This window comes from Dunckerocampus dactyliophorus, chromosome 13 (genome assembly GCF_027744805.1).
Source record: "Dunckerocampus dactyliophorus isolate RoL2022-P2 chromosome 13, RoL_Ddac_1.1, whole genome shotgun sequence".
NCBI classification, from domain to species: Eukaryota; Metazoa; Chordata; class Actinopteri; order Syngnathiformes; family Syngnathidae; genus Dunckerocampus; species Dunckerocampus dactyliophorus.
In genome coordinates, this window is record NC_072831.1 from 6,766,487 (window position 1) to 6,793,766 (window position 27,280).

Here is a 27,280-nt window from a genome sequence, read left to right on the forward strand (position 1 = left end):
CTCGTCTTTTTTTCTGTTAAAGGCGAATGTCATTGGTCAAGATGTGTGGTGGCGTCACTGCGTCCACACTGAGCAGGAGAGAGATTGTATGAGAAATTTGCATGAAGAGATTTGACCTATTTTAACCTAATTTGTTTATTGAGATGGGTCTTTGTTTTTTAACTATAACAATATATTATATTTTTGGAGCTGTTCATTGTTGGAGATGAAATTCTCCACAACCTACTAAAGGTCAAAGGACCACTTTGGAAAATTAATTAAGCCAATTTAACCTTGCCCTTACATGTTTGTTAATCTCCAGTTATGAGAAGGAAAGAAGACTCACACACCAAATTAGATTTACAAAATGTATTGAAAAATAAGTCAGACAGGATAATTTTGCAGTTTACATGCACCGGTGCCCCGCTCCTCCAGCTGAATGAGAGAGAGTCCCGATCGATCATCCCATCTGCCGTTTTATAATTGTTTTGCTCAGACCATTGGCGCCAGTCTCTCCAAAGTTAACTTTCTCCCGGATTCCTTGACAAAGTAGGGTGAGGTGAGCCCGAAAGAGTCGTCTCTTTTTGGTGAGCCGATCCAAAAGAACGGGCTCTCTAAAAAGAGACGAAATGTCCATCACTACTGGCCGGCAACGGAAGCGGCGTTCAATGACGTCGCTGCACAGTGGGAGAGGAGAAAGTCGCTAAGGAAAATGCACCTTTGCGAGGTAAAACGCAACAAGCGAACAAACGTGTTGTCTTGTTGTCAGACCAGTGATGCCATATGTGTAAATTTCCTTTGTATCAGTCCCACTTTTATGAAAGACAACTATTGTTCACTTAAAAACAATATTGTAACGACCCTGAAGTTATGCTGACATCCATGTTTTGCCCTGAACGCACCGAGGTGGGGGGCGTATCGTTTGGGGTCAGTTGGGAAAGAGCCACTAACGGCAGTAGCCATTATTTCTTAGCAATAAAAAGCTTGTTGATCAATCGCCTCCTCGTGACTTTAATAGCGTCTGTGTAGGCGTAACACTTAATACTGTACAACATTTGCACTGGTGATTTCTTGTTCAGCTAATGCTGCACGGAGGAACACAATAACACTGCAAGTTATAGGCATAAAAATACTGCATATTTTATTGTGACAAATTCTAGTCATTTCAAAACTGATAGAATAAACACAACAACGGTGCTTGCTATGACTATGCAAAGCAACAACACTATTAAGAGCAGATCACTACAACAAAAAACAGTGCAAATTACAATTCCCTTGATCAACATACAACTGAGATTGGTGATGTATAGTGTTTGTGGACACATCAATTGCAATATTTTTTGGAATAAGGCAATAAACATGTGCAACAATCCCAAGTTTCATTCAGCTTTACTCATACAATAAAGCATCAGAACAATAAACATGTTCAGTGTCTTTCAGTAAAATGTTCATTTGTGTGCATAAAAACTGCCTTTGCAGAAATGTTAATGGCAAGAAATGCCTCAGATTTGGAAATGTAGCTACTGGCCGCAGCAAAGATGTGACTGAGCCCCCCCCCCCCCCCCCTTTTTAATGCAGTAACAAATTAAAAGCTCCGCACTGACTGCAAGTTGAACAGAAACACAATCACTTGGATGAACCCTCCTCCGTGATAGGGTTGAGCTCCTTGACCTTGTTCCTCTGGTGCCTCCTGCGCATTCTGATGATCCACTGGACGCTCAGTTTGGCAAAATTGGCCGCCTTGAAGAAAGCCATGAAAACGCCACAAAGAATGGCCACCGAACTCCATGCATTTGCAGTCACAATCTAGAAAGAAAACTCCAGTGAAACCCTCCCAAAAAAGACGTTTTTACAAAATAGTACTGTTCCAAGGCCGCACGGTGGCCTAGTGGTTAGCATGTTTAGCCACACAATCTGGAGACGCATGTCAGGTTAATTCTAACTCTAAATTGTCCATAGGTATGAATGTGAGTGTGAATGGTTGTTTGTCTATATGTGCCCTGCCATTGGCTGGCGACCAGTCCAGGGTGTACCCCGCCTCTCACCCAAATTCAGCTGGGATAGGCTCCAGCATACCCATGACTCTAGTGAGGATCAGCGGCACAGAAAAAGGATGGATGGCATACTGGTGGTGCAAAAAAAGCCTACCTTCTGGAAACAACTTTATTTTATTTATGACTTTATTCTCGTAACAACCTAATGTAGCAACCTAATTTTGCAAAAATGACAGCTTTATTTTGTTTTGTTTGTCACAATATTACGACTTAAAAAAAAGACATCTTTTTTTCTTTAATATTTCAACATTATGCGATGAAAATGACATTATTTTTCCCTCATGTTACGATGTTATTCTCGTAAAATTACGACTTGTTCTTGTTAGATGACAACTTTTTTCGAGATTACTTTTTTTTTTGTTAAAAATGACTTTTTTTTTTTAAAATGCCGTAGGCAGCAAATTGCCCCCAGGCCGCACTTTAGAGGAACCTACCAGTCGAATTTCTTGCATAAAAGGATCCCTCCACTCAAAAACAGCAAAGAACAGCTTGGTGCTTCTCTCAGACTCCGGCCTCCTGTCGTTAAATTTGACCACAGTAGACTGGAAGACAGTCAGCGATCATTCGCACTGAAGCTGTGGACAAACACCTTGAAGCCGCCTCCTGTACGTACCTCTTGAAGAAACTGCACAGATTCGTTGCTTTTCCCCGTCGTCCTCACCAAGGACATCTTGACCCAGGTTCGGAATCCCCCGGACAAAGTCCATGTGGAGTAATTCCTCTCACAGTGCCTCATGAACTCGGATTTATTCACACTGGAGACAGCGTCACAAGTTATCACTTACAATACTCATTATGCATAACAAGTTCATTTCTTTTCACTTTGATGTTTGGCGTACACGAGAAAGTGGAAAACAAAACATAGCTCTTCATATTATTTATAAATCATGATATTCTCGTACTCTATATGTGTTTTATTCATTTTACATTGTACTATGGACTTTGCATATACTACAGATTTTTAGTAAAAGCATTTTATAATTCATACTAGAGCTGCAACAATCGGTGATTAATCGATTATCCAATTAATCGACAACTCTTTTGGTTGTTTCTTGATTTCAAAATATAAATATCTCCTGATTTCAGCCTCTTAAATGTGAATATTTTTAAATTTCCTTAGTCTTCCATGAAAGCAGACCTATTATCTTGATGTTTTAGGCAAAACAAAATTCACACACAGACAAGGGTTTCCCTTAAAGTGGAGCCCATGACTCATCTACTGTTGGCCCGTGGCACGTTGTACAGAAAAAACTAAGACGCTAAAAAAACCCCAGCAAAAAATGGGAAAAATAGAGCAAAAAGGCACAACAACGAAACACAAATGTTGATATTAATATATTATTATTGTAATATTATTACAGAAAGTGTTTACCTCGTCCTGATAACATAACTTAATTGAGATTAATTGAGATCTATCAGTGTGGAAAAGGTGATAAAGCCATTTGTAAAGCTTTGGGACTCCAGCGAACCACAGTGAGAGCCATTATCCACAAATGACAAAAACATGGAACAGTGGTCAACCTTCCCAGGAGTGGCCGGCCAACCAAAATGACCCCAAGAGCACAGCAACGAGTCATCCAAGAGGTCACAAAAGACCCCACAACAACATCCGAAGAACTGCAGGCCTCACTTGCCTCAGTTAAGGTCAGTGTTCATGACTCCACCATAAGAAAGACACTGGGCAAAAACGGCCTGCATGGCAGAGTTCCAAGACCAAAACCACTGCTGAACAAAAAGAACATTAAGGCTCATCTCAATTTTGCCAGAAAACATCTTGGTGATCCCCAAGACCTTTGGGAAAATAATGGGTGTCCCATTACATCTGGCGTAAAAGTAACGCCGCATTTCAGAAAAAGAACATCATACCAACAATAAAATATGGTGGTGGTAGTGTGATGGTCTGGGGCTGTTTTGCTGCTTCAGGACCTGGAAGACTTGCTGTGATAAATGGAACCATGAATTCTGCTGTCTACCAAAAAATCCTGAAGGAGAATGTCCGGCCATCTGTTGGCGACCTCAAGCTGAAACCAACTTGGGTTCTGCAGCAGGACAATGATCCAAAACACACCAGCAAGTCCACCTCTGAATGGCTGAAGAAAAACCAAATGAAGACTTTGGAGTGGCCTAGTCAAAGTCCTGACCTGAATCCTATTGAGATGCTGTGGCATGACCTTAAAAAGGTGTTCATGCTGGAAAACCCTCCAATGTGGCTGAATGACAACAATTCTGCAAAGATGAGTGGGCCAAAATTCCTCCACAGCGCTGTAAGAGACTCATTGCAAGTTATCACAAACGCTTGATTGCAGTTGTTGCTGCTAAGGGTGGCCCAACCAGTTATTAGGTTTAGGGGGCAATCACTTTTTCACACAGGGCCATGTAGCTTTGGATTTGGATTTTTTTCCCCTCCTTTAATAATAATAAGCTGATCTGAAACATTTTGAGTGTGACAAACATGTGAAAAAAATAAGAAATCAGGAAGGGGGCAAACACTTTTTCACACCACTGTGTTCATATTGATATCTATCTATCTATCTATCTATCTATCTATCTATATACTGTATATATCTATATATATATAGAGCTACATAAAGCTGCCGGACTCTGATGCCATTACCTGTCTGCGAGGTCGCTATACTTAGCGAACAGCATGTAGGTGATGGCGCTGAAGTCCTCCTCCGTTTTGTTCTGACCAAACTGCATGAAGATCAGCTCTTTGTTCCTGACGTCCGATGGGCCGCGGACCACCAGCGCCTTCTTCTGCGACATCGGCACCGACTGCTCACCGACTGCGCCATGTTATTGTTGAGAGGATGATGCAACATTTCAGGACTGACCTGTGTTTGATTGGAGAAGGGTCCTACGTAGGTAACCTCTGTGATGAGGCAGTCCCCTACTTGGGGCTTTCCGGGGTCCACTAGGGGTGGGATGTTGTCATGGCGATGGTGGTGGCAGCTCAGCAGCTGGGCGTTCCCGGGATACAGAGTGATTCCTGCAACAAACTTAGCTAAACTAGGAAATGTTGCTGCCTCAGAAATGATGCAGGCAAAAAGAAATACCATAGCAACCCCCATATACAATAGACATATGCCTCTTGGATGACTGTGGAGCAATGGGATTGGACACAATCGGCCACTTTTACACTGAAATCCCACTTTTAAGTGCTACGAACTTCCTGCGATGCCGGTGCATGGCGCCTTTGCTATTTGTGTGCCATTCAGAACAAGTAAGCTTTTTTTAGTTGGTTGAGAAAAATGAATAGCTCACATGTCGTGGACAAGCCCAACATTCAGCTTTTGGAAGGAGTTGAATCTAACGAGGAAGGATTATTACAATTTTTAGCCCTTAGCGAACTTTTGCAATAGCATTGTTGTGGTTCAAAACAAATAGTGCCGCAAGTAAGCGGTGTCAGTTGGTGTCATCGAAATTTCAGCCTGAGGAAACCGTTTTAGGTCATGCCACCGCATTGGTGAGTCTCAGGTGTAGTTAGGCATTTCTACTATGATTAGCTATTCACTGTTAATCCCAGAAAATGCTGTTCGAACAACAAAAACGTCATCATTCTGGGGCGAATTCGCTTGACTTCGTATGTGACAAGAGGTTGTACATCTTGAGACACATAATTCAAAACAGTCATGCAAATCCACAATTTTCCTTTAAACGTCCGACACCTTCTTCACAGAAGTACGTCTCAAGAAGCCTTTTCCTCGATGGACAACTCCTGTACGACTGAGAGCCTACACAGACGCTTTCCTTTAAGTCGCAAAACTTTTCCTTTACGCAAGTGTACACCAGAGTGCTTTGACGATACCAAAACGATGTTTAAGTTTCACTTTGCCTGCTAACTAAGTCATGAAACTCCCTGTGAATGATTCACGTAGTACCAACCCGGTGGGGAGAAGGTGTCCACCTCCTTATAGGTGACCGACATGACGGGATGGTTGACCTTATCCAGAAAGTCGGAGATGGTCTGGTAGGCCAGAAAGGCGGCCACAGCCGTCAGTAGCACATAGATGAAGATGAGCACCACTGTGAAGACGTTCTTCAGGCACGTCTTGCTCACCATCATGGACAACATGCTGCTCCTCACGTCGTCCTCTGCGACCACACAGTAAAGGAAACATGAGGCCGAAGTCGTAAAAAGGGATGTTTGACTTAAATCCGTTAGCTCTTGAGGTACAGCGGGATTTCATTACTGTTCGCCAAGGTTCAATGCACACTAATGTATCCCATAGGACTAATTATTGGGCCCCAAGGTAACCCTTTCTACCTGTTCCAGTGCTAAAAGGCTACATACATGGTCCTAAACAAGGTTCCTACCTGGTGAAATGCTGTCGTCGTGATCCTTGATGTCTCCAAAGCGGTCTGGAGACGCTGTGTTGTTTTCTGCATTGTCATCATCGCTGAACTGCAAAGAACAAGCGATTCTTCAATTAGGAAATAATCAGAATAATAATAATAATAATAATAATAATAATAATAATAGCAATAATAATCATAACATCTTTATTCAATAGTCTTGACTGTCATAAAAGTGTAAAAAGAAGTTAACCAAGGTTTAAATTAATACCTAAAAACAATGAAACCCAAGTGATTTGCAAGATGGACCTCATGCGCCTCCATTTTTGACATTATTAAGTGGAAAAAACTTAAAAACAACTGTTTGATAATGGCTGTATCATCTATTATTGCAATAGTGGGCTTTCATTGACCTGTGAAAAGGATCAGTTATAAGAATATGAAATTAACGTTAAAAATAAATGGCAATTTACTGTTTAATTGTAATACAACTACACAGTATATTATATATATGTCATTTTTTCTAGTATTATGTATATTACACATATTAAGCAATATTATGTGTTATATTTTGCATACTTTTTGTGAATCATTTCACCCTATGATACATATTCATCATTTTATTTAGAAAAAAAACGTATATAAGACAATTAAAAAATACTTATAAGAATAATAAGTTTACAGTTTACACACAAATTTAGTAAACTCATCTAAAAGATCAAAATACTACACTTGTATTGGACAATGAATTCACTTTGCTGTGCCAGCACAGCAATTAAACAAAAAACGACTGAACTGCCGTAAAGCCAACAGTTACAAAGTTGTAAAGGTTCTTCGGGTCATTCACCTCAGTGCTTACAGAGGTGACAACGTTTTGGGCTGTAAGGCAGTGCAGTAAAATCATCAGTTATTAAACAAAGACATAAGTAACGATTTAGTAACAGGGAGATTTTCATACAAAAAAACGTCAAGTCAGCTCGTTTCTGCAGGAAGCTCCTTTTCCTGCACTTGCCGTCACATGACGTCAAGCGTGCAGGACACAACACAACACACACACACACACACACACACACACACACACACACACACACACACACACACACACACACACACAATCATCATTTGAGTACAAGTTGTGTCTTTATTCACTCAAACCACACAATAAAGTATGTAGATAAAAGTAAAGCGGTGTGTAATACCTACCTCTTGGTATGCGTTGTCTTTGCCGAGCATTCCTTTGGTTCCTCGCTAGGACTATTTCTCCAAAAAAGGACTTTTGGAGTTTTTTCAACTCGGAGGACAGCTTTCAGTCAACATTTTTAAAAGACACATGTAGATCACAAAAAGCGAGGACAGGAAAGCACACTGCGAGGAGGAGGAGGAGGAGGTTTGGAAACAGACGACCCTCCCATGATAGGAAGACACGCCCTTAGGGTGCCAAAGTCAAAGGTTTGTGTCCTTGACGTGTCTTAATTGGGTCCTGGCTAAGAAGAACTAAGAAACCTGACTGACGAAGAAAGAAACAAAAAAATTATTTGTCTTTGTCGCTTTCTAAAAGTTATATTTCTTATCGTATTGGTAAATACAGTAATCAACACTTAACGTGGCTAAAAACTGTGTAGTACACACGCCAGCCTGTGTGCGGCGCTGTATAAATCCTACAGCAGAAGAAGACAAGGCACACGCGCAATGTGCCCACTCGAAGCAGACGAAGAAGAACGCAACAACCAAAACAAGTGTGGAGTAGCGAAGAATGAGTTATTTACGTAGAAGCACTAAATTTAATATATATACAAGTGAGAGACCATTTACCATTGAAATTTATGTACGCGTTTCCGGAACTGTAAATACTGTCGATTGTTAGTTGCACTCGTCTTTTCTCGCTTATTATCAGTAAAAAAGCAGAACATTACCCATGAAATTATGAAGACTGTAGTAGAGGTATGTGAACGAATCCAAATGTCGACATTTTCCACACCATTGTAGTATCGGTATTGGATCGTGACCGGTTCTAATTTGTTCAGTTCTCTTCAATGCTTGACAAACATGAAGCTTTCAGGCTTTCCTTCAAATTGTGCCAGAGCAGATTCGGAGCTTTGTGCTTCAGTGAAAGCAACATTAGGTACATCTGGTGGAAGAGTGAAGTCAAAGCAACCTATGTCATTAAACAGAGGTGTGAAGCACTGGTCGCCATCAATAACGCACAAAAACCTAGCCTATGTTCTCCTTACAAGCTCGCATTGTTCATTAGCTTGGTGGTTATTATATACACAAGTTAGCTCCAAAACAACCTGTCAAGCCGACAGCCGACAATCCGTTTTGAGCCGTCAATGCGCGCTGAAACTATGACGCTACCAACGTAATCGGTCACGTAATACTTGCAGTGCCATTCAGACGTCTGCCACAAGCTTGAGATTTCGGGTTTATTTTAACATCTCTAATGTTTATTTTCACAAATACCTTTTGTTGTGTGGCTCCAATACACTTATATATTCTAATACATAAATGTATAGTATATGTATCTACTGTTACGTATATTTTGGGAACATTGTGACGTCGCCACAATAGCTTGCTGCCTTCAGTGGACACAGCAACACTGACCTTAACTGATCACGGAAAACAGCAACATTGACCACTACTAATGGTAGGTCAATGAAATTACTTCAATACACTTTATAATGCACCTTCAGAAATCCAGTCCACATTTTCCAATCAAGGCTGCCTCTATTAAACATGGATTTGGGCCGTCCTACACTAGCGGCGACAATTCCTACTACTCCAAAGGCACCATTGACCATATTTAGAAGCGACAAGGAAGTGAAACGGCGAGTTCATTTCCGCGTCCAACAAACAAACACTCTACCATGGCAACAGCCGGAGCTAGCCTGTTCTTGACTGTATTTATTAGCCTTGCTTTGGCAGACGACGTCAAGTTAAAATACAAACCAGCCACCAAGCCTGTGAGATTATTCACTGAAGAAGAGCTCAAGCGGTACGACGGAAGCCAGGTATAACTCCTTTCACATCAATGACGTTCTCGTTAAGTGTTTGTGCCTCCATCCAGCCATCAATCCATGCATGCTACGTTGCCTTCACAGGAGGCAGAACCCATCTACATGGCAGTAAAAGGGGTGGTGTTCGATGTTACCAGAGGAAAAGGTGCTTCATTTCGAATGCCGTTGTGACGTCATATGTGGTGAATGTGTCGTTTTAGGACTGTTCATCATCTTGAGAGCCGATGAAATCCGTAATTGTGATACTACACGTTTTTCTTATTTGATACATACATGTATGTCTGAATTTTGACGCATTTGTTGCATTAAACATCATATATGCATAAGTAGTAGTGATGGTGCGTTCTCATGTCCATCACACAGGGCTTTGGACAAATGTGTTTTTTTCAGTGGCTTAGGAATGAATGACTGTTACAAAAAATACCCCAAACTATTGATCAAACACGTGCAAAATAGTTAGCTTTCTCTTTGTTAGTTAGCAGACTACTTTCTGGGTGGTACCAGTGTGATTCTTGGGACAATGTTTTATTATGTCAAAATGACAAGTTACTGGTACACAGCATTAAGTTCTGCATCAGTACAAGCCTCCAAATACACACCTTTCCTATGTACTGTATCATTTCAGAGTTTTATGGCAAAAACGCGGCCTATAACGCCTTGGTTGGCAAGGACTCCACTCGAGCTGTAGCGAAGATGTCCCTCGATCCCGAAGACCTGAAGTCAGATACTGTGAGTGTTTGACAACTTCACTGTGACCGCCTCCTATAATTGTGTTCTATTGTTTGTTAGCGGGACTGTGCAAACACTAGTTAACAGATGCATTCCTATGGAAGTGGGTAGAGGCGTGGCGCATCATGAGCCAAGATGTGGGGGGGGGGGGGAATACATAAAGAAGCAAATTTCAGGTGCAATGATAAAAAAAATAAAATAAAAACACTTTTAAAAATACATTTGTAAATAACTACGCCGAATTTTATGTCAATGCATATCAATTTTGGACATATGGGACATTACAGTTACAAATCCTATAGTTGTTGCATGTACTGTATATGTTGTTTGTTGCGAGCGGCGACCCGTCCCACATGTTCAACTGTCCTTGAACGCACCATTGTGTATGTGTGCGCTAACGTTCTCCCAAGCTCCACAAATAGAAAGATAGATAGATACAGTAGATAGATAGATATACTTTATTTATCTCCAAGAAAAATTCACCGATAGACTACTATACTGTATTTTTACATTTTTTCTTTCACCTCATATTTGATCTCAAATGCTGATACAACGTGGGAATGCATAAAAGTAAGGTTTGATGTGCATATTTGTCGGTGCACAACCTCAAGTTAATTCATACCAGCACACTACCTGTTACCACACACACCAGACAGCGACGTAATAATCTTCTCTCTGAAAAACAAACTCCAGGCTCGTATTGGTGGATGGTGGGTCTGTATTCATTTTGTGATTTTAATTTGATGTTGTTGCTCAGGCTGCAAATTAGTCAAGTCCGAATCGACAGCGCCTCTGCTGGTTGCTGTCAAGGACTGCGTGCATTTTAGCCTAAATTGCTTCAAGACACGATTATTTCGATTATTATGCCCAACATTCGCGTGGCGCGTGGACTCATTTAAAGAGTTAGTGATCAACTGTAATCCGTCACAGCATTACTTAAAATGCCACGTCTGCTTTTATTTTGAAACCCAATACTGATAGCTGTTACTTTCTTCTCAGCAATGTAATGATTTTGTTGTAAATGTCTTTTCCGTGACAGACAGGCCTAACGGAGGAGCAGCTGAAGGCTCTGGACAGCGTCTTTGAAGGCACCTACAAAGCCAAGTATCCCATCGTGGGCTACACGGCCGCACGTATCCTCAACAAGGACGGAAGCCCCAACGAAGACTTCAAACCTGAAGACCAGCCGCACTTTAAGATCAAAGACGAGTTTTAACCTCAGATCTCCTTACCTTTTCTACTTTTGTACAGTGGAACCCGTTTATGACGACAACCCGTTGAAGTCCTGGTCCACCGTGTTGTTTTTAGTACTAAAATATTAGTAGTTGATGGACTAGTGCAGAAAATGTCTGAGCACGGACAAAAACGGAAATTGGAACTGCACACTTTAGATATTAAGTACCGGGCGGTAAAGGCTGTGGAAGGAGGTACTGCGCGGTCTACGGTCCAGGAACAGTTCAATGTCAAGCGCAACACTCTGAGCGGCTGGATCAAACATGCCACCAAAATTAAAGAGCAATACGAGTCTGGAAGTGCCAACTTCAACAGTAAGAAAATGAAGCTGCCAAAAAACCCTGACGTGGAGAAAGCCCTGTACTTATGGTACTGCGACGTCCGTAAGAAACATCCGACCTTTCCCATTCGACGGGACTTGCTTTCGCAGAAAGCGGAACAGTTCGCCAGAGACCTCGGAGTTGGCAACTTCATTCCCTCCAATGGCTGGTTTACTCGGTTTAAGCAACGCTACAACTTGACGTACAAGCGTGTGTGCGGTGAAGGGAAAGACAACGGTTTGTCCCAACCGGGTGAGTGGAAAGAGCGTCTTGCCAAAATCTTGTCGGATTATCAGCCCAGAGACATCTACAACGCAGACGAAACGGCTCTCTTTTTAAAATGCACACCAGATTACACGAACACAACCAACGGCGAATCAGGAGTTGAGGGCAAACAACCTAAAGATCGCGTCACGCTCATGGTGACTGCAAACATGGACGGCAGTGATAAAGTCCCTTTGTTTCTCATTGGGAAGTTCAACAAGCCATTTTGTCTGAAACACGTTGAGCGTTTACCGCTGAAATATAATCACAGTAAAAAAGCCTGGATGACTCCCGCTTTGTTCACCACATGGATTCAGCAGTTGGATCGCCAGATGGTCATTCAGCAGCGCAAAATTGTTTTAATTGTTGATAACTGCTCGGCCCATCCACACGTGGAAGGTCTGCAAGCGATAAAACTGGTCTTCCTCCCCCCAAACTACACGTCAGCCACCCAACCCATGAACCGGGGGATCATCCGTACACTGAAATTCCACTACAGAAAAATGCTCACCAAGAAAAAGCTGTCATTTCTTGAAGCCAATGGAACATTCAGGGAAGATCTGCTAGGGGCCATGTACTCATTGAGGAAAGCTTGGGATGCCGTAAAACCAGAAACGATTCGTAGTTGTTTCTTCCGAGCCTTCACCGCTGACGGCAAAGATGACGTGAAAGTTTTCGAGGGCTTCCAGCCTGACGACATCATGGAAGATGACGAAGACGACAAGCCCTTTTATTCTGCCATTGGACTGGACCGGGAAGGCTTCAAAGACAGATGTAACCCTCAGGAAGAGGATTTGGAATGTTCAGCACCCTGCACCGACAAAGACATTTTACAGTCCGTCGCGAGCAAGTCGGATGATACCGTTGATGCTGGGAATGAAGAGGATGTACCCCCCACCAACTCGCCACCACCGACCATGAAAGATGCGCTACAAGCTGCAGAAGTACTCCGAACATTTGCCATGATAAGCGGCGATGAAGAACTGTTGAGAAACATTGAAGATGTCAGTGGTATGTTGCAAAGGAAGCAATTTGAAAATCTTCAGCTTCTCACTGTGAATAGATTTTTGAAAAAGAATGCAAGTACCTCAACTTAACTGCATCATGAAATCCTGAAATTTGAAATGCTTATATGCATGTTTGATCTTACTGCTGATGAGAAACTGCAATAACAATAGGGTTTGTGTGTTTGGCTTTTATTTTTGTGTTGCAATTGAAATTCAATAAAACACAAATACATGTATTAAAATGCTGCTTTTCTTTGATTATTACAATGTAGTTTTTGAGCACGCATGAACAAAGTGATGTCAAAAAGCTGCTGTAGGTTGAAAAATGCTTCATCATCGTGTCTGACCAGAGTCTAAAGTGTGCAAGCAATGGCTGTTCAGTCGTCCCTCGCTACATCGCGGTTCGAACATCGCACCTTCTGGGTTTTTCAAAAATGATCTGTTTCGTAGTTGACTATGGCCAAGTGTTAAAGACAAGTTATACGGAGTGTTTTGGTCGCTAGGCTATACATTGATCAAATGTAGATTACGTTACCTGAACACTGCATGGACCCAGCCATGGCATGTCCGACAAAGATTAAGTGAAAAGTTCTCCTCTTATACCCTGTGGAAGTGGTACATTTCTCTGGCTTCTGACTTTGTCCTTCTTCCCCACTCCGTTTGAAAATACTTTCTTAAGTTTAGAACTAACAATTTGGAGGCTAACTAGTTAGCTTGGTAGCTTGCTATATGCTATGAGCAGCGTCCATCTCTTATGTCTCTGTAGTGATCCCACAGCCTGTGCAATGTGGTGTAAACAAAAAATAATAGGAGTGACAATAGCGTTGTTATTTCATGTCTACAGGGCTATAATAATAATAAAAATCATATTTAGAAAGTTAAACAGGTTTTCAATGCTCTAACTACAAAAATATTAATTTTGTTAATATTGAATCCCACTTAGCGGAAATTCACTAATCACAGTTGGGTCTGGAACCAATTATCCGTTTGCCGTAGTTCGAGCATAAAAAAAGGTGCTTACGGCCTCCTAAATACGTTTTTTCACACTATTAGAGCTCTCTAGACATGAAATAACACCCTGATAGTCACCTTTACACTTGTATTACCCATATAGTAATAAGAGTAAATAATAACATAAGAGTAAATGAGCCATTGAAGACATAAATAAGACTCGTGCTTGTGTGTGTTGCTTTAAATGTGTTCCCTAGTGAAGCTGAGCGGCGGGTGGACAGGAAGTGGTGTCGGGGGTTCAGAGTTGAGTTTTATCTTGGCGTGAGTTACAACAGTGGCTTGTGTTATTGTGCCTGTTGAGAGATCATTCAAACCTGCAATAAAAGCCTGTTGTTCCCAGCAATCGAATCTGGTGCAGAAATGACAGTAACATGACTGACACCTAGTGACCAGTGTAGAATACTATGTCAACATCTTTGATTGTGTCCTATGAATGCCTCAATTAATCCTCACTAAGGTCGCGGGGGTATGCTGGAGCATAAGAAGCGCGCTTTTAGCAGCCCGCCCTGCTCCGAGCGAAGGTCAGTCCCCCCCCCCGGCGCAGCAGGTGGACATCTCCTTTCTGTTTGCACGATAGTAACCAAGTCACAGGCACGACGTCACAGCCTGGTTCAAAGGGTGCACGCCCTGCCCTCCATCCGCAGCCCGAGCTCGCCCTCCTTATCAGGTGGACGCTCTGCTGGGAGTTGGCCACTGCAGCCTCAGTCCACCTGGGAAACACCTTCCTTCTTTCTGCTAGCCGAGTGCCAACGACCTCTGCCGAGATGCCCAAAACGGTAAGACGCTTCTGCTGGCTTATCAAATCATGAACCACAACAGAGAAACAATGCCTTTGTAGGTTGAAAATCTGTAGAACACGATCGACTTTTGAATGTGTCGGCTTTCCACCTGACTGGAATTGTGTGTTAAGTCTGAATAGACGTACGCTCTATCCTCCTCAGAAAAGAAGACACAATATATCGCTTGGATATCACATCCTGTTGGTTATTATACTGAACACACACACAGTCTAGTCGAAGGACACATCTCCCACTTAGATTTCTTCTCTTGATCACATTGTCTAGTTGAAGGACATTACTTGCTGAAGGAGGCCAACAAAAAAACACCCAATAGGAGGAGAGAAAGAGTTTTAATAGAAATAAATCGGGAGGAAATGCTCACGGCTTCTTCGGGCTTTGGTTCGCAACAGCTGATTTCCTCCAGTGCCCTGGCCTTGGAATTGTTTTGTACTCACTTCGATAGAGGATTAAATTGTTAAACTTCATTTCTGGTCGCACAGCATTATTTCAACAGCTGATAGAACAAAAGCATCTGGGTGGGCCTTGCCCTGGAAGAGGACCGGCCCGAACATACTCATTAACCAGAAGCAGAGTTTGACCGGTGTAAACCGCACACATTCCAGGGCAGAAACAGTGCGAGAAATCAGCTCACAGTCACTTTGCTTGTGACTTTTGGCTTGAAAATCAATTTTCCAACCAGGGAAAATGAGATACTAGCAAGCCTTTAACTGTGCACTTACAGTATAAACACGTTCTACATCTGTACATAATGAAGCCTTACTCAAGAGGTCAAGTTGACACCTTAAGCTGAAATCATGACTCATGCAGCAGGTATTTCCTGTCTTCTTCTGGAATAAAATGTAACGAAGTGGATTTGCGTTGTCATTGTTATGGAATGATTAACAAAGATGTTTTTTTGTTGCTAATTTGGATGAAAAGTATGGATGTGGTATGGATATCCCAGAGGGCGGTGATGGAAACAGTTCCAGTTTTGTTGCCCAACTTCCAGTGGGTTTATCTTTATGGCGGCCTCGGGGCGTGCTTCAGTGCAAGTTCATAAAAAGCATTGCGTAACCAAATCCGGCCTCCAGGCAGGCACAGTCACAAGGAGTTCCTCTTCCTCCTCATTTGTTTGTCATTTAGGAACCAAACCAAATCTGTATCTGTATCACTTTTGCTGTCGGGCAGGTTGCTAAATGCTAAGAGCATCAAGGTGTAGTTAGCCACATAGCTTAGCATTCAGGCATTTCCACTTGGCGACAGCGGTCCAAAGTCTAATGAGATAGTGAGCAATTATGGTTTATGAACAAACCACTTCCACATTAAAAGGCAATTATTTACACATTTTTCCCCCACCAAAGTTGCTTTTTCCGGAAGGTGAACGCTCAATATTATTAATATTTTCGTGCGGTCATAGAAGGCTGTTTGCAGTTACAGGAGCATTTTTGCAACGGGAGGAGCTGTCCTGTCACATGACTCTACAACCTTTCTCCGCAGGTCAATGTTCGCGTCACCACCATGGACGCAGAGCTGGAGTTTTCCTTCCACCCCAACACCACGGGGAAGCAGCTCTTTGACCAGGTCTGCACCTCTCTCATCAGCAAAATATTAAACATAACAGCAAGGAAGTGGTGCAATGGTACACGCTTGTGCCTTTTATGGCAGAGGGCATGGGTCCATTCCCTGCCCAGGTTGCATCAGGAAAGGCATCCAGCGGAACTAAGCCAAAACCACTCATGCCATTGACCCCCTAACAGGGAAAGAGTCAAGAGGGGAAAAAATACAAAATTCTGCAAACTGCTCTAAAATCAAAATGAAGCACGGCCCAGCTACTTTAACACTGTAAGACATATATTTCTTTTCAATGTTATACAGTATATACACAGTGGTGTGAAAAAGTGTTTGCCCCCTTCCTGATTTCTGATTTTTTTACATGTTTGTCACACTTAAATGTTTCAGATCATCAACAAATTTCAATATTAGTTCATGACAACACAACTGAACACAAAATGCAGTTTTTAAATGAAACTTTTTATTACTAAGGGAGAAAAAAAAAATCCAAACCGAGATGGTCCTGTGTGAAAAAGTGATTGCCCTCCTGTTAAACTTAACTGAGATTAATTGAGATCTATCAGTGTGGAAAAGGTTATGAAGCCATTTCTAAAGCTTTGGGACTGCAGCGAACCACAGTGAGAGCTATTATCCACAAATGGTGAAAACATGGAACAGTGGTAAAGCTTGCCAGGAGCTGCTGGCCAACCAAAATTACCCCAACAGCGCAGCGACGACTCATCCAAGAGGTCACAAAAGACCCCTCAAAAACACCTAAAGAACTGCAGTGCAGGCCTCACTTGCCTCAGTTAAGGTCCGCGTTCCTGACTCCACCAGAAGAAAGACACTGGACAAAAACGGCCTGCATGGCAGAGTTACAAGATGAAAATCACTGCTGAACAAAAAGAACATTAAGGCTCGTCTCAATTTTGCCAGAAAACATCTTGATGATCCCCAAGACCTTTGGGAAAATACTCTGTGGTCTGACGAGACAAAAGGTGAACTTTTTGGAAGGTGTGTCTCATTACATCTGGGGTAAAAGTAATGCTGCATTTCAGAAAAAGAACATCATACTAACAGTAAAATATGGTGGTGGTAGTGTGATGGTCTGGGGCTGTTTTGCTGCTTCAGGACCTGGAAGACTTGCTGTGATAAATGGAACCATGAATTCTGCTGTCTTCCATAAAATCCCGAAGGAGAATGTCCGACCATCTGTTGGTGACCTCAAGCTGAAACCATCTTGGGTTCTGCAGCAGGACAATGATCCAAAACACACCAGCAAGTCCACCTCTGAATGGCTGAAGAAAAACAAAATGAAGACTTTGGAGTGGCCTAGTCAAAGTCCTGACCTGAATCCTATTGAGATGCTGTGGCATGACCTTAAAAAGGTGTTCATGCTGGAAAACCCTCCAATGTGGCTGAATGACAACAATTCTGCAAAGATGAGGGGGCCAAAATTCCTCCACAGCGCTGTAAGAGACTCATTGCAAGTTATCACAAACGCTTGATTGCAGTTGTTGCTGCTAAGGGTGGCCCAACCAGGTATTAGGTTTAGGGGGCAATCACTTTTTCACACAGGGCCATGTAGCTTTGGATTTTTTCTCCCTAAATAATAAAAAAGTTTAATTTAAAAACTGCATTTTGTGTTCAGTTGTGTTGTCATTGACTAATATTTACATTTGTTTGAAAATCTGAAACATTGCTGAGAAAAATGCAAGCGAAAAGAGAAGAGAACCAAAGAAAGTAAATAAACTGAACTCGTCAGCAGTGACACGAAAGAGGTTAACTGATTGGAATCAAGAGGGAGCGAGAGAAAGAGAGAGAGAAAGAGAGAGAGAGGGGCGGAGCCTAAGTGTCCCGGTGAAGCTAATTGTCAAGAGTGCAAAAAGGCAGAAATCATCATAATGAAACAAAAGTGCGGCCATGCGCTCTCTCAGGACCAACATCATGTCCACCCACATGCCCTGTATGTGTCCCAATATTTTTGTCTACATAGTGCGCAACACATCATGTTTTTCCTGTAGGTGGCCAGGACCATCGGACTGCGTGAGACTTGGTACTTTGGGCTCCAGTTTGTGGATGGCAAAGGTTTCATCACGTGGCTCAACTCTGACAAAAAGGTTCTATGTTCTTGTGTTCTGCTGTCACGCTCCAACATAAACGTTTCAACTGCTAACCCCAACGATGCAGGGAAACAACCCCTCATAAGCCTCATCTTGGCCTCAGGTGATGTCCCAGGACGTGAAGAAGGAGACCCCCCTGCAGTTCAAGCTCAGGGCCAAGTATTACCCGGAGGACGTGTCCGAGGAGCTGATCCAGGACGTCACGCGGAAACTCTTCTACCTGCAGGTGAAGGAGGACATTCTCGGGGAGGAGATCTACTGTCCCCCCGAGTCGGCCGTCCTGCTGGCGTCGTACGCCATCCAAGCCAAATACGGCGAGTACAAGAAGTCGGTCCACCACCCAGGTTACATGTCCTCAGAGCGCCTGATGTCCCACAGGTGAGACGACACAAACCTCAAGACAACAACACCATCGCTAACCCGTCTGCTTCCTCAGAGTTCTGGAGCAACACAGTCTGTCCAAGGAGCAGTGGGAGGACAAGATTCAGGTCTGGCATGAGGAGCATGGATGCATGATGAAGTAAGTCCAGTTGGATCAGTCTCTTCTTTTTTTTATTGCCTCCACCAAGCTCAAGGAGGAGGATATTGATAGTTGGCAGAGCTCCAGGCTGAATTTTGATATGTGTAGTGAAGCCTTCTCTTTAAAAAGGTGGTGGGCGTACACGGTACCCACACGGGGCAGACTCATGGCTCATCCAGCTAGTCAGAGGCGGTATATCATGTCCATGAAGAAGGAAGAAGGCAGGTTTTTTCTTCACAACGTCATGAAAAGCGCAACTTCAAAAGCGAGCGTTTCGGCGCCTCTTCTCTCAAAAGTGGAGCAAACAAGTGAGGGACATGATAGATTTTTTTCGCATTTGGTGCTCTTAAACAGGTTTTAGGGACACTTATTACTGTTAGAACATTAAGTTTCCTTAAAGGCACTGCCGGGAGTCAGCCTAGCCTCTCTAAGGCACTTGGACACAGCTCCCGTAATTTCCGGTGTATAAGTGGCTAATTTTTTCTTAAACTTTGGACCCTACGGCTTATACAGCGGTGTGGCTAATTTATGGCTAGGTTCTAATCTCGTGGCATCTTCTTTACTTCACAGCTACTACTCCTTACTCCCTCTGGTGGACAGAGGCATGAATGAAACATTGCAGTGCCCTGGCAGCCACGGCCAATGAAATGCTTTGCATGATGGAAAGCCGTGAAAATAGTTGTTGTTTTATTCTAAACTCGTATTGGTACTTGTGTATTTATTACCTACCTTTTGAGTGTTAAGTTGCTGTGTGATGAGTTTAGTGTTCTTTCTCAGATGACACCGTGAGTCACGGACTTGTGCTGCTTTTCTCTCTAAATTTAGTTGGTGCGGCTTAAACACAGGTGCATTTTATACGGTAATTACGGTAAACATATCATTTGACATGACTTTGTCTGACACCAACAGGGACGAGGCCATGATCGAGTACCTGAAGATCGCTCAGGACTTGGAGATGTACGGCATCAACTACTTTGAGATCAAGAACAAGAAAGGCACGGACCTCTGGTTGGGCGTGGACGCTCTGGGCCTCAACATCTACGAGAAGGAGGACAGGTGGGACACCCGGGTCGCAAAACATTTGTTTGGCGTGTGTTGACCTGGTGACACACACACACATGCCGGCGCACCTTTCGGTCATTGACCTCCTCCTTCATTCTGACGGTGATTTGTTTGGAGAGGTCACTGAACTATCATGCTTATTTGCAGTTAAAGGAATAGTTTGTATTTTTTGACATGACGTCCCCATCAGCAGTGTAGTGCATCAGCAGGGAAATCCGACCAGAACTCCGCTCACAGGACACAGCGGGGGGTACGTCACCGTTGATGGCACTACACTGCTGATGGGGATGGGGACTTCATGTCAAAAAAATCCCAACTGTCCCTTTAACTACCAGAGTGCAGCAATCTAGAACTATAATTCAACAAACCACACTATTATTTTTTTAATGTTCATGTTCTCATCTCTCAGGATGACCCCAAAGATCGGCTTCCCCTGGAGTGAAATTAGGAACATTTCCTTCAATGATAAGAAGTTCCTCATCAAGCCCATTGACAAGAAGTCTCCTGTAAGTGTTTACATGCGTTATGCATCTTTGTTATTAATAGCAATAATCTGAAGCTTGTTGTTTCGATGAATCGAGTGATCGGTTCGGCCCAAGACGGACCAAATCAATATGAACCAAACACCAACGGCTAGTGGTTTGTTCCGCAACATATCAGAAAAGAAACAAAAATGTCCATCACTTGACATCACTTTGACATTTCCAAAGTCAAACGATGTCAAACAGGTCTGCTTTCAAATAATGATGAAAAAAATGTAAAAATATTAAAATTTCACACGCTGAAATCGGAGGATATTGACATTTTAATATCAAAAAACGATTAATCGAGCGCCAAAATAGTTAGTATTAATAGCATTAATTGAATAATCGATTAGGCGTGGAACAATTCCTCGAGTAATTCGAGTACCTCCATTGTTTTCTTCCTCGAGGAATCGCTTACGTCACCCACCCAGAGGAAGAAGAAGGAAGCGAGTGTTTAGTTGAAGGAGCGGGAAGGTTGACGAGGTGAGAGAGAACGACAGGGTGACGAAACTTGAAGGAAAACGAAATGAAAAAAACAGACACAAAACGTCAAAAGTGTGGGAGCATTTCAGGCTCAACGGCAAGCTGAACACCGTGACGTGTACTCGTTACCACAAAAAACATCTCCGACGGCACCCAAATCGATGAGATGAACGTTAACGTACCTTACTAGCATAACGTTAGCCACGTGGACGGCTAGCATTCTCATAATTATCAATACTGTCGAATGCGTGGCAGTTTGTTACGATAGGATGCCCTTAAAGTTGACGTGACTTCATACAGCGTTTACTTAATCTGCAAAAAGACAGTGCTGTGAGTTAACATGGAAAATAAACACATTTTAGCTCACTAATCAGTAGCTGCTCATTTCTAGTAGGCAATACTGTGTGATGCAGGCTGCCCAAAGTGCGGCTCAGGGGCCATTTGTGGCACGTGGCTGTTTTTTATTAGCCTGCGGCACATTCTAAAAATATGATTTAAGAAGAAAACTAAAACAACAGCAGAAATTGAAACCTCAGCAGTCATCTTACAAGAATAATGTGAAAATATGAAGAGAAAAAAGTTGAAATTTAACCAGAAAAGGTCGTAATTTTAAGAGAATGACGTCGTAATATTGTGAAGAAAAATAATGTCATTTTAGTAGCACAAGTTGAAATATCAGAGAACGACATTATTTTTCAAAAAAAGGCTGTAATTTTATGAACAACAAAACAAAACAACAAATGAAGTTGTCATTTTTGGAATATTAGGTTGCGGAAAAAGTTAGAATGTCACGAAAATAAAATCAAAATATTATGGGAATAAACTCATAATTACGAGAAATAAGAAAAAGGTTGCAATTTTACAAGAATAAACATGTCATATGCGGAAAAATAATGTAAAAAATAATGTAATTTTAGTGGTGTAGAGTTGAAATGTTAAAGTTTTTTTTTTAAGTCGTAATATTATGAGAAGAAAATAAAACAAATTCAAGTTGTCATTTTTGGAAAATTACAGTGGGGAAAAGTTCCAATATTATGGAAATAATCATCCATGTAATAACCATCATTACATGACATTACATTAGTCTTAGTCATGTCAACTTATAATTAACTAGCATTGATTAATTGTGGCAGCTCTAATGATCTGAGCACTGTGAAGCTAACGCAGCAGAATCATCCGTATTACAAGAGCCCAAACTGCAATTTGTTTTCGTTTTTTTTTTTGGCAGGATTTCATTTTCTACGCGCCGCGCCTGCGAGTCAACAAGCGCATCCTGCAGCTGTGCATGGGCAACCACGAGCTGTACATGCGCCGCCGCAAGACCGACACCATCGAGGTGCAGCAGATGAAGGCCCAGGCCAAGGAGGAGAGGCTGCAGAAGAAGATGGAGAGGCAAGCGCGGGACATCCAAAAAGGCTGCGTAACCATCACCTGACATGTCTAACACGTACCCCCGATCAGGGATCAGCTGGAAGGAGAGAAGAAGAGGAGGGAGGCCATTGAGAAGGAGAAGGAGCAGATGGAGCAGGAGAAGCAGGATCTGATGATGAAGCTCCAACAGTACGAGGAGACCACCAAGAGGGCCGAGAGGGGTGAGTGGCTGCCCTTTGCTGCTCATTTGCATTTTGGGGGGCTTCAATTAGTGTACCCCTCGTACTAAGGGCCACACACAGAAAAATCAAAGGATGCCGGGGGCCACTTTGATATTTATTTTATTCTATTTCATAAAAATGCAACTTTTTTGACATCTTTAAAGCCAGGGCCACACGGTGGTCTAGTGGTTAGCATGTTGGCCACACAGTCACAGTCTGGAAGTCGGGAAGACTTGGGTTTGAATCTTAGTTGGCCATCTCTGTGTGGAGTTTGCATGTTCTCCCCGTGCGTGTGTGGGTTTTCTCCGGGTACTCCGGTTTCCTCCCACATTCCAAAAACATGCATGTTGGGTTAATTGGAGACTCTAAATTGTCCATAGGTATGAATGTGAGTGTGAATGGTTGTTTGTCTATATGTGCCCTGCCATTGGCTGGCCACCAGTCCAGGGTGTACCCTGCCTGTTGCCCAAAGTCAGCTGGGATAGGTTCCAGCATGCCCCCGCGACCCTAATGAGGATAAGCGGTATAGAAAATGGATTGATGGATGGACGGAAAAAAGGTCATTTTTAGTAGCATTTCACCCATATTACAAAGGTGAAATGCAGTTTTTCTTGAGCTACATACACTCTAGCTTCTTAGCACATCTCAATGTGTTGCGTTACAAAATATCAAAGTGGCCCTTGCATCCTTTCATTTTTCACTATGTGGCCCTCGCTGGAAAAAGTTTGGACACCCCTGCTTTACATTATTCAATATTAGTAACAACATTTCAACTTTTTTCTTTACATTGTGCCTTTTTTCTCTATTTTCCCCACTTTTGCTGTTTTTTTAAGTGTTTCATTTTATTTCTACAATGTGCCTCAGGCCAATACAAAAAGAGTTGCGGGCCGCAAATGACCTCCAAGCCGCACTTTGGACCCAACTGCACAAGTACCTGAACATACTGTGTGTAGGGTAGTAGTACCTGAGTAGAAGTACCTGAACATACTGTGTGTAGGGTAGTAGGCTGCCACAGACCTTCACCAAAGCGGAACAATCCTCAGCATGCCTGACTTGATTGAGACGCGTAGTGTTCTACGCCCCCCCTGGCTTCCCAAAGTGGGGTACACCAATTGTCACTGCGGGTACCTTAGTAAAAATGAACAATTACCGCCTAACACTCACAATTACGAGCGCACCTGAAAGCCTCAGAGCACGATCTCATGGTGGTAGCAGAAAGAAGGAAGGAGACACGGCATGAAGTTCTGTGTGAGTCATATGAATAAGTCAGTAAGTTTGATGATTATGTTGTGTATTAAGAGTGTTTAATCTTGAAGGTTTAACTTATATTGGTGTTCCAATCCCCGTGAAAACCTGTCAATGTACAGTATGTGCGTGTCAGGATGAGAGCGTGAAAATGAGGCTTTAATCGCTGCTTGTATGTATTTTTGTACTTTGGATACTGCTTTATCGCGTTTGTTCAACTTTCCCTTTCAATTTGGTATCAAATTAATATGCAGACATAAATCCTAGCGATCCCTAATGGGGATAAGCGGCATAGAAAATGGATGGATGGATGGAAATCATAGCGATTGCAAGTGGACAAAAGTGAAGGTCAAGTTCAACCCGTTTAAACGCAAGGATCCCAACATCCTGCTGAAAGAAAAGATATGTAGGTCCAATACTTAGATACTTTATTCATCTCCAAGAGAAATTCACATCTTATCTTTTTATCAGTGCTCGGTGACCGTCTGCAATACAGATTTCTGAACCAGAATGACTTACTATAAAATGAATTAACCATTTAATCACGTTTAATATTTCCATTTAATGAAATGTAAAAATGGTTTATGTTTTTAAGTGTGCAGCAGTAGGGGGCACATGGCTGCAAGTCAAATGTCTGAAGGGGTACGCGACTGAGAAAAGTTTGGGAAGCAGTCAGTAGCTATCTTGGCGATGGTCACACAAAGCCTACTTTTGTCCAAGCAGCTCCATCTGCTGGCTGTAGTGTGTCACTGCACCACTTGGCAATTCAATTGGACTGTAAAGTGAAAAATAACATTTTATCCGCATCTGCACCCAAATGTAATTGATTCTGTTTTGGCCCCTGCGCTAGCCCTCTCCAAAGTTTTGTTGAAATGTCGTTGCTGCATAACCCTCCTCACTCACCAGCCAAACAACAAACAGCCACAAAACATAACCCCTTCATTTGTCTTTTTCGCTTGGGGGAGGTCAAACTATGCATGATGCATACAGGACAAATGAGTTGAATGTGTATATTTGGCACACTTTGATGACATCACAAGGGGCTCTTTGGTGGTTGCTGCAGAGCTCCAGGAGCAGCTGGACAGGGCAATGAGGTTGGAGGAGGAGAGGAGGAAGGTGGAGCAGGAGGCGGCCCGGCTGGAGGCTGAGAGGATGGAAGCCATCATCGCCAAAGAGGAGCTGGCCAGGCAGGCCGAGGACCAGATGAAGAGCCAGGAGCAGCTGGTGAGCCGAGGCTGTGCTCACATCTTTTTGTGTCGTGTTGAACAACGCCGTGACGTCATGTGACTCCTCAATCGTTCTGTCATTAGGCCACAGAGCTGGCCGAGTACAGCGCCAAGATCTTACTGCTGGAGGAGGCCAAGAGGGTCAAGGAGGAGGAGGCCGACACGTGGCACATCAAGGCTAAAGAGGTGGAGGAGAACTTGATGAAGACGCAGGAGGAGCTGCGCAACGTGATGACCAGCTCGACTCCCGCCGCCGCGCCCGGCTCCTCCTCCTCGTCGGACAGCGAAAGCGACCACGAGCACAGCGAGGAGAACAGCACCTACAGCGCTGAGCTGCACATGCAGGGCATCAACGACCACCGCCAGGAGGAGGAGCGGCTCACTGAGGCCGAGAAGAACGAGCGCCTGCAGGCCAAACTCAGGGTGAGCTGATTTAGCGGTTAACTTCTTTTTACGCTTGTGTGACAGCTCGGCATGTTATACTGTTACTTAACGGTAAAGATTCTATGGTGGCCGCACTTTTACCCTGGAACAGATTATCTCTATTTACATGATTTCCTACAGGCCAGAGGAAAAAATGGTTTGATATATTTCTATTAAAATGAAGGAAAAATGTAGAAAAAACAAAGTAGGACGGCACAGGGCGGGACACAGAACTCTATTTAAATGACTAAAAATGAGGTGCAGGTGGGTATCAAGCTAGATTGTTTTTCACTACAGCCCCATCTGCTGGATCTGATGGGTCGCTGCACCACTTGGCCCCAATGCAAGCAGACTAGAACTGTCAAAATCGAAAAGGAAAGGCCTCAAGCCAGCTTTATCCACATCAAGATGTAACGGATCCTAGCCTGGCCCATGTACTACTCCTCTTCTTAGCTTTGTGGAAATGTCGTTTTTATGTAAATCATCGAAACATAACCCCTCACACTGTCCTTTTTGCGCTCGGGGAGGTCAAAATGTCCATAGAACGTCCACAGCGCCATCTACTGGACCTGACGGGCCCCATTTGGCCGCAGTGCGAGCAGACTGTAACAGCCAAATGTGAAAAATACATTTTAAAAAGAACTAAATCAAGTTTTCTTCCTGCTTGCCTCCCCAGGCCCTGAGCTCAGAGCTGGAGGAGTCGCGGGACCAGAACAAGAAGACCCGCAACGACCTGCAGCACGCCGACAACGTGCGAGTCGGCCGCGACAAGTACAAGACCCTGCGCCAGATCCGCCAGGGCAACACTAAGCAGAGAATCGACGAGTTCGAGGCCTTGTAGGAGCCTGCGGGAGGTTGTCTGAATACAAATACCTCATGAAGGGGAGGGCCTTGGCGTGATTGACGTGTAAGCACTCAAATGTCTCCACTGTGCTGCATTTTAAAACTAACAATGTACTGTACAAATGACATTTGAACACAATTGAAAGTGTGTAGTTATGTAGTTTTGAGCAGCTGTTTCCAAAAATTTAACTATTTTATTTTTCTTATGAGGAAATTTTGCCGTCTGATCTGCCTCACAATTAATAAAAAGAGTTATTGTCGCTTCAGATGTTGTCCTTGCCCATTTTAGTCACATGTATTAGTTACATGTATGCAGTATCTGGCAAAAAGTCAGCACAGCCCGCACATTTCAGCTAATATTTCTATTCCATCTTGACAATACTACAGCAAGTACATATCACTTAGAGTAGCCAGTGTGCAGCTTGCACAGCAGTACAGTTTTATACTGTCTAAATAGCCGCCAACACAAGTGACTAGCAAGGTAAGTGTGTCTCGGTCTGAGGCTGCATGAGTGCCACACCTATACGCCATGTAGCCTACTATGACGTTGTGAAGCAGAGCATCATCGCCCTCCCTTTTTCTTTCTGAGTTTGATGATGCATAACGGCATGCGGCATATCATGCATTGTCAAATTGACTCATTTTCAGCGGATAGAAAATCTATGCCGCTACACAAGCTGTACGCTGACTACTCTAAACTCTTTCCACCTTTACTTTCTATGGTATTGTCCCTTGACAAGATGCCTAAACTTGCAAACACTCGTGGTTGTCATGGATGGGAAACAGCAGTTGTTCTCATTCCAGGTGTTTCTGTTTGAGATGGACTTTGGAGGATTTCAATGTTGACTTAAAGTCTGCTTTATTTCCAAAGTCTTGGCCATCTGCATCGCAGCCAGTTCTAAAAGTAGCACAGCATCTTCAGGAAGTAGCCAGTGCCAACAGTGCACATAAAAATAGCAGTAGGTTTGTTTTGTCTTCCAAGATATGTAAGCACAGGGGTAA

General features: G+C 43.0%; 4 protein-coding genes across 6 annotated transcripts; 3 read left to right on the top strand and 1 right to left on the bottom strand.

Annotated features, from left to right (window-relative positions):
* Positions 1 to 758: 758 nt before the first annotated feature.
* On the bottom strand, positions 759 to 9,462 carry pacc1 (proton activated chloride channel 1). Of its 3 annotated transcripts, none has more exons than XM_054797327.1 (8): positions 7,533 to 9,462; positions 6,351 to 6,438; positions 5,919 to 6,128; positions 4,868 to 5,022; positions 4,648 to 4,808; positions 2,647 to 2,788; positions 2,468 to 2,575; positions 759 to 1,785 (listed from the first exon to the last, which is right to left on the bottom strand). In XM_054797327.1, exons 1-8 carry the CDS (start codon positions 7,560 to 7,562, stop codon positions 1,606 to 1,608), a joined length of 1,074 nt encoding a protein of 357 aa, XP_054653302.1. In that variant the 5' UTR covers positions 7,563 to 9,462; the 3' UTR covers positions 759 to 1,605. The 3 variants fall into 3 exon arrangements, with proteins under 3 accessions (XP_054653302.1, XP_054653304.1, XP_054653303.1); XM_054797329.1 differs by having other exon boundaries at positions 760 to 1,785; positions 4,648 to 4,787; positions 7,533 to 9,460; XM_054797328.1 differs by having other exon boundaries at positions 761 to 1,785; positions 4,648 to 4,790; positions 7,533 to 9,459.
* On the top strand, positions 8,039 to 11,289 carry nenf (neudesin neurotrophic factor). Its single transcript, XM_054797330.1, has 4 exons — positions 8,039 to 9,337; positions 9,428 to 9,488; positions 9,969 to 10,072; positions 11,112 to 11,289. The coding sequence occupies exons 1-4, from the start codon at positions 9,194 to 9,196 to the stop codon at positions 11,286 to 11,288; spliced, it is 486 nt and encodes a 161-aa protein (XP_054653305.1). The 5' UTR covers positions 8,039 to 9,193; the 3' UTR covers position 11,289.
* A 128-nt stretch (positions 11,290 to 11,417) lies between these two features.
* LOC129192696 (tigger transposable element-derived protein 4-like) lies at positions 11,418 to 14,646 on the top strand. The gene is made up of 2 exons (XM_054796977.1): positions 11,418 to 12,900; positions 14,552 to 14,646. The coding sequence occupies exons 1-2, from the start codon at positions 11,418 to 11,420 to the stop codon at positions 14,644 to 14,646; spliced, it is 1,578 nt and encodes a 525-aa protein (XP_054652952.1).
* Positions 14,496 to 26,544, top strand: ezra (ezrin a). Its single transcript, XM_054797470.1, has 12 exons — positions 14,496 to 14,683; positions 16,184 to 16,267; positions 18,262 to 18,357; positions 18,464 to 18,738; positions 18,797 to 18,880; positions 19,790 to 19,936; positions 20,352 to 20,448; positions 22,178 to 22,341; positions 22,411 to 22,541; positions 24,850 to 25,010; positions 25,097 to 25,435; positions 26,112 to 26,544. The coding sequence occupies exons 1-12, from the start codon at positions 14,672 to 14,674 to the stop codon at positions 26,274 to 26,276; spliced, it is 1,755 nt and encodes a 584-aa protein (XP_054653445.1). The 5' UTR covers positions 14,496 to 14,671; the 3' UTR covers positions 26,277 to 26,544.
* Positions 26,545 to 27,280: the final 736 nt, after the last annotated feature.

Bases quoted from the DNA above. Each gene is read 5' to 3' on its own strand.
- pacc1 (XM_054797327.1), bottom strand. From the start codon at position 7,562: ATGCTCGGCAAAGACAACGCATACCAAGAG. The intron at 5,023-5,918 runs GTTGGTACTACG...AGTTTGTTGCAG, and splicing joins GGACACCTTCTCCCCACCGG to GAATCACTCTGTATCCCGGG. The intron at 1,786-2,467 runs GTAGGTTCCTCT...TTTTCTTTCTAG, and splicing joins TTATGCAAGAAATTCGACTG to ATTGTGACTGCAAATGCATG.
- nenf (XM_054797330.1), top strand. From the start codon at position 9,194: ATGGCAACAGCCGGAGCTAGCCTGTTCTTGACTGTATTTATTAGCCTT. The intron at 9,338-9,427 runs GTATAACTCCTT...TTGCCTTCACAG, and splicing joins AGCGGTACGACGGAAGCCAG to GAGGCAGAACCCATCTACAT. The intron at 9,489-9,968 runs GTGCTTCATTTC...GTATCATTTCAG, and splicing joins CGATGTTACCAGAGGAAAAG to AGTTTTATGGCAAAAACGCG.
- LOC129192696 (XM_054796977.1), top strand. From the start codon at position 11,418: ATGTCTGAGCACGGACAAAAACGGAAATTGGAACTGCACACTTTAGAT. The intron at 12,901-14,551 runs GTATGTTGCAAA...CTCCATCCGCAG, and splicing joins AAACATTGAAGATGTCAGTG to CCCGAGCTCGCCCTCCTTAT.
- ezra (XM_054797470.1), top strand. The intron at 18,739-18,796 runs GTGAGACGACAC...CTGCTTCCTCAG, and splicing joins GAGCGCCTGATGTCCCACAG to AGTTCTGGAGCAACACAGTC. The intron at 20,449-22,177 runs GTAAGTGTTTAC...TTTTTTTGGCAG, and splicing joins CCATTGACAAGAAGTCTCCT to GATTTCATTTTCTACGCGCC.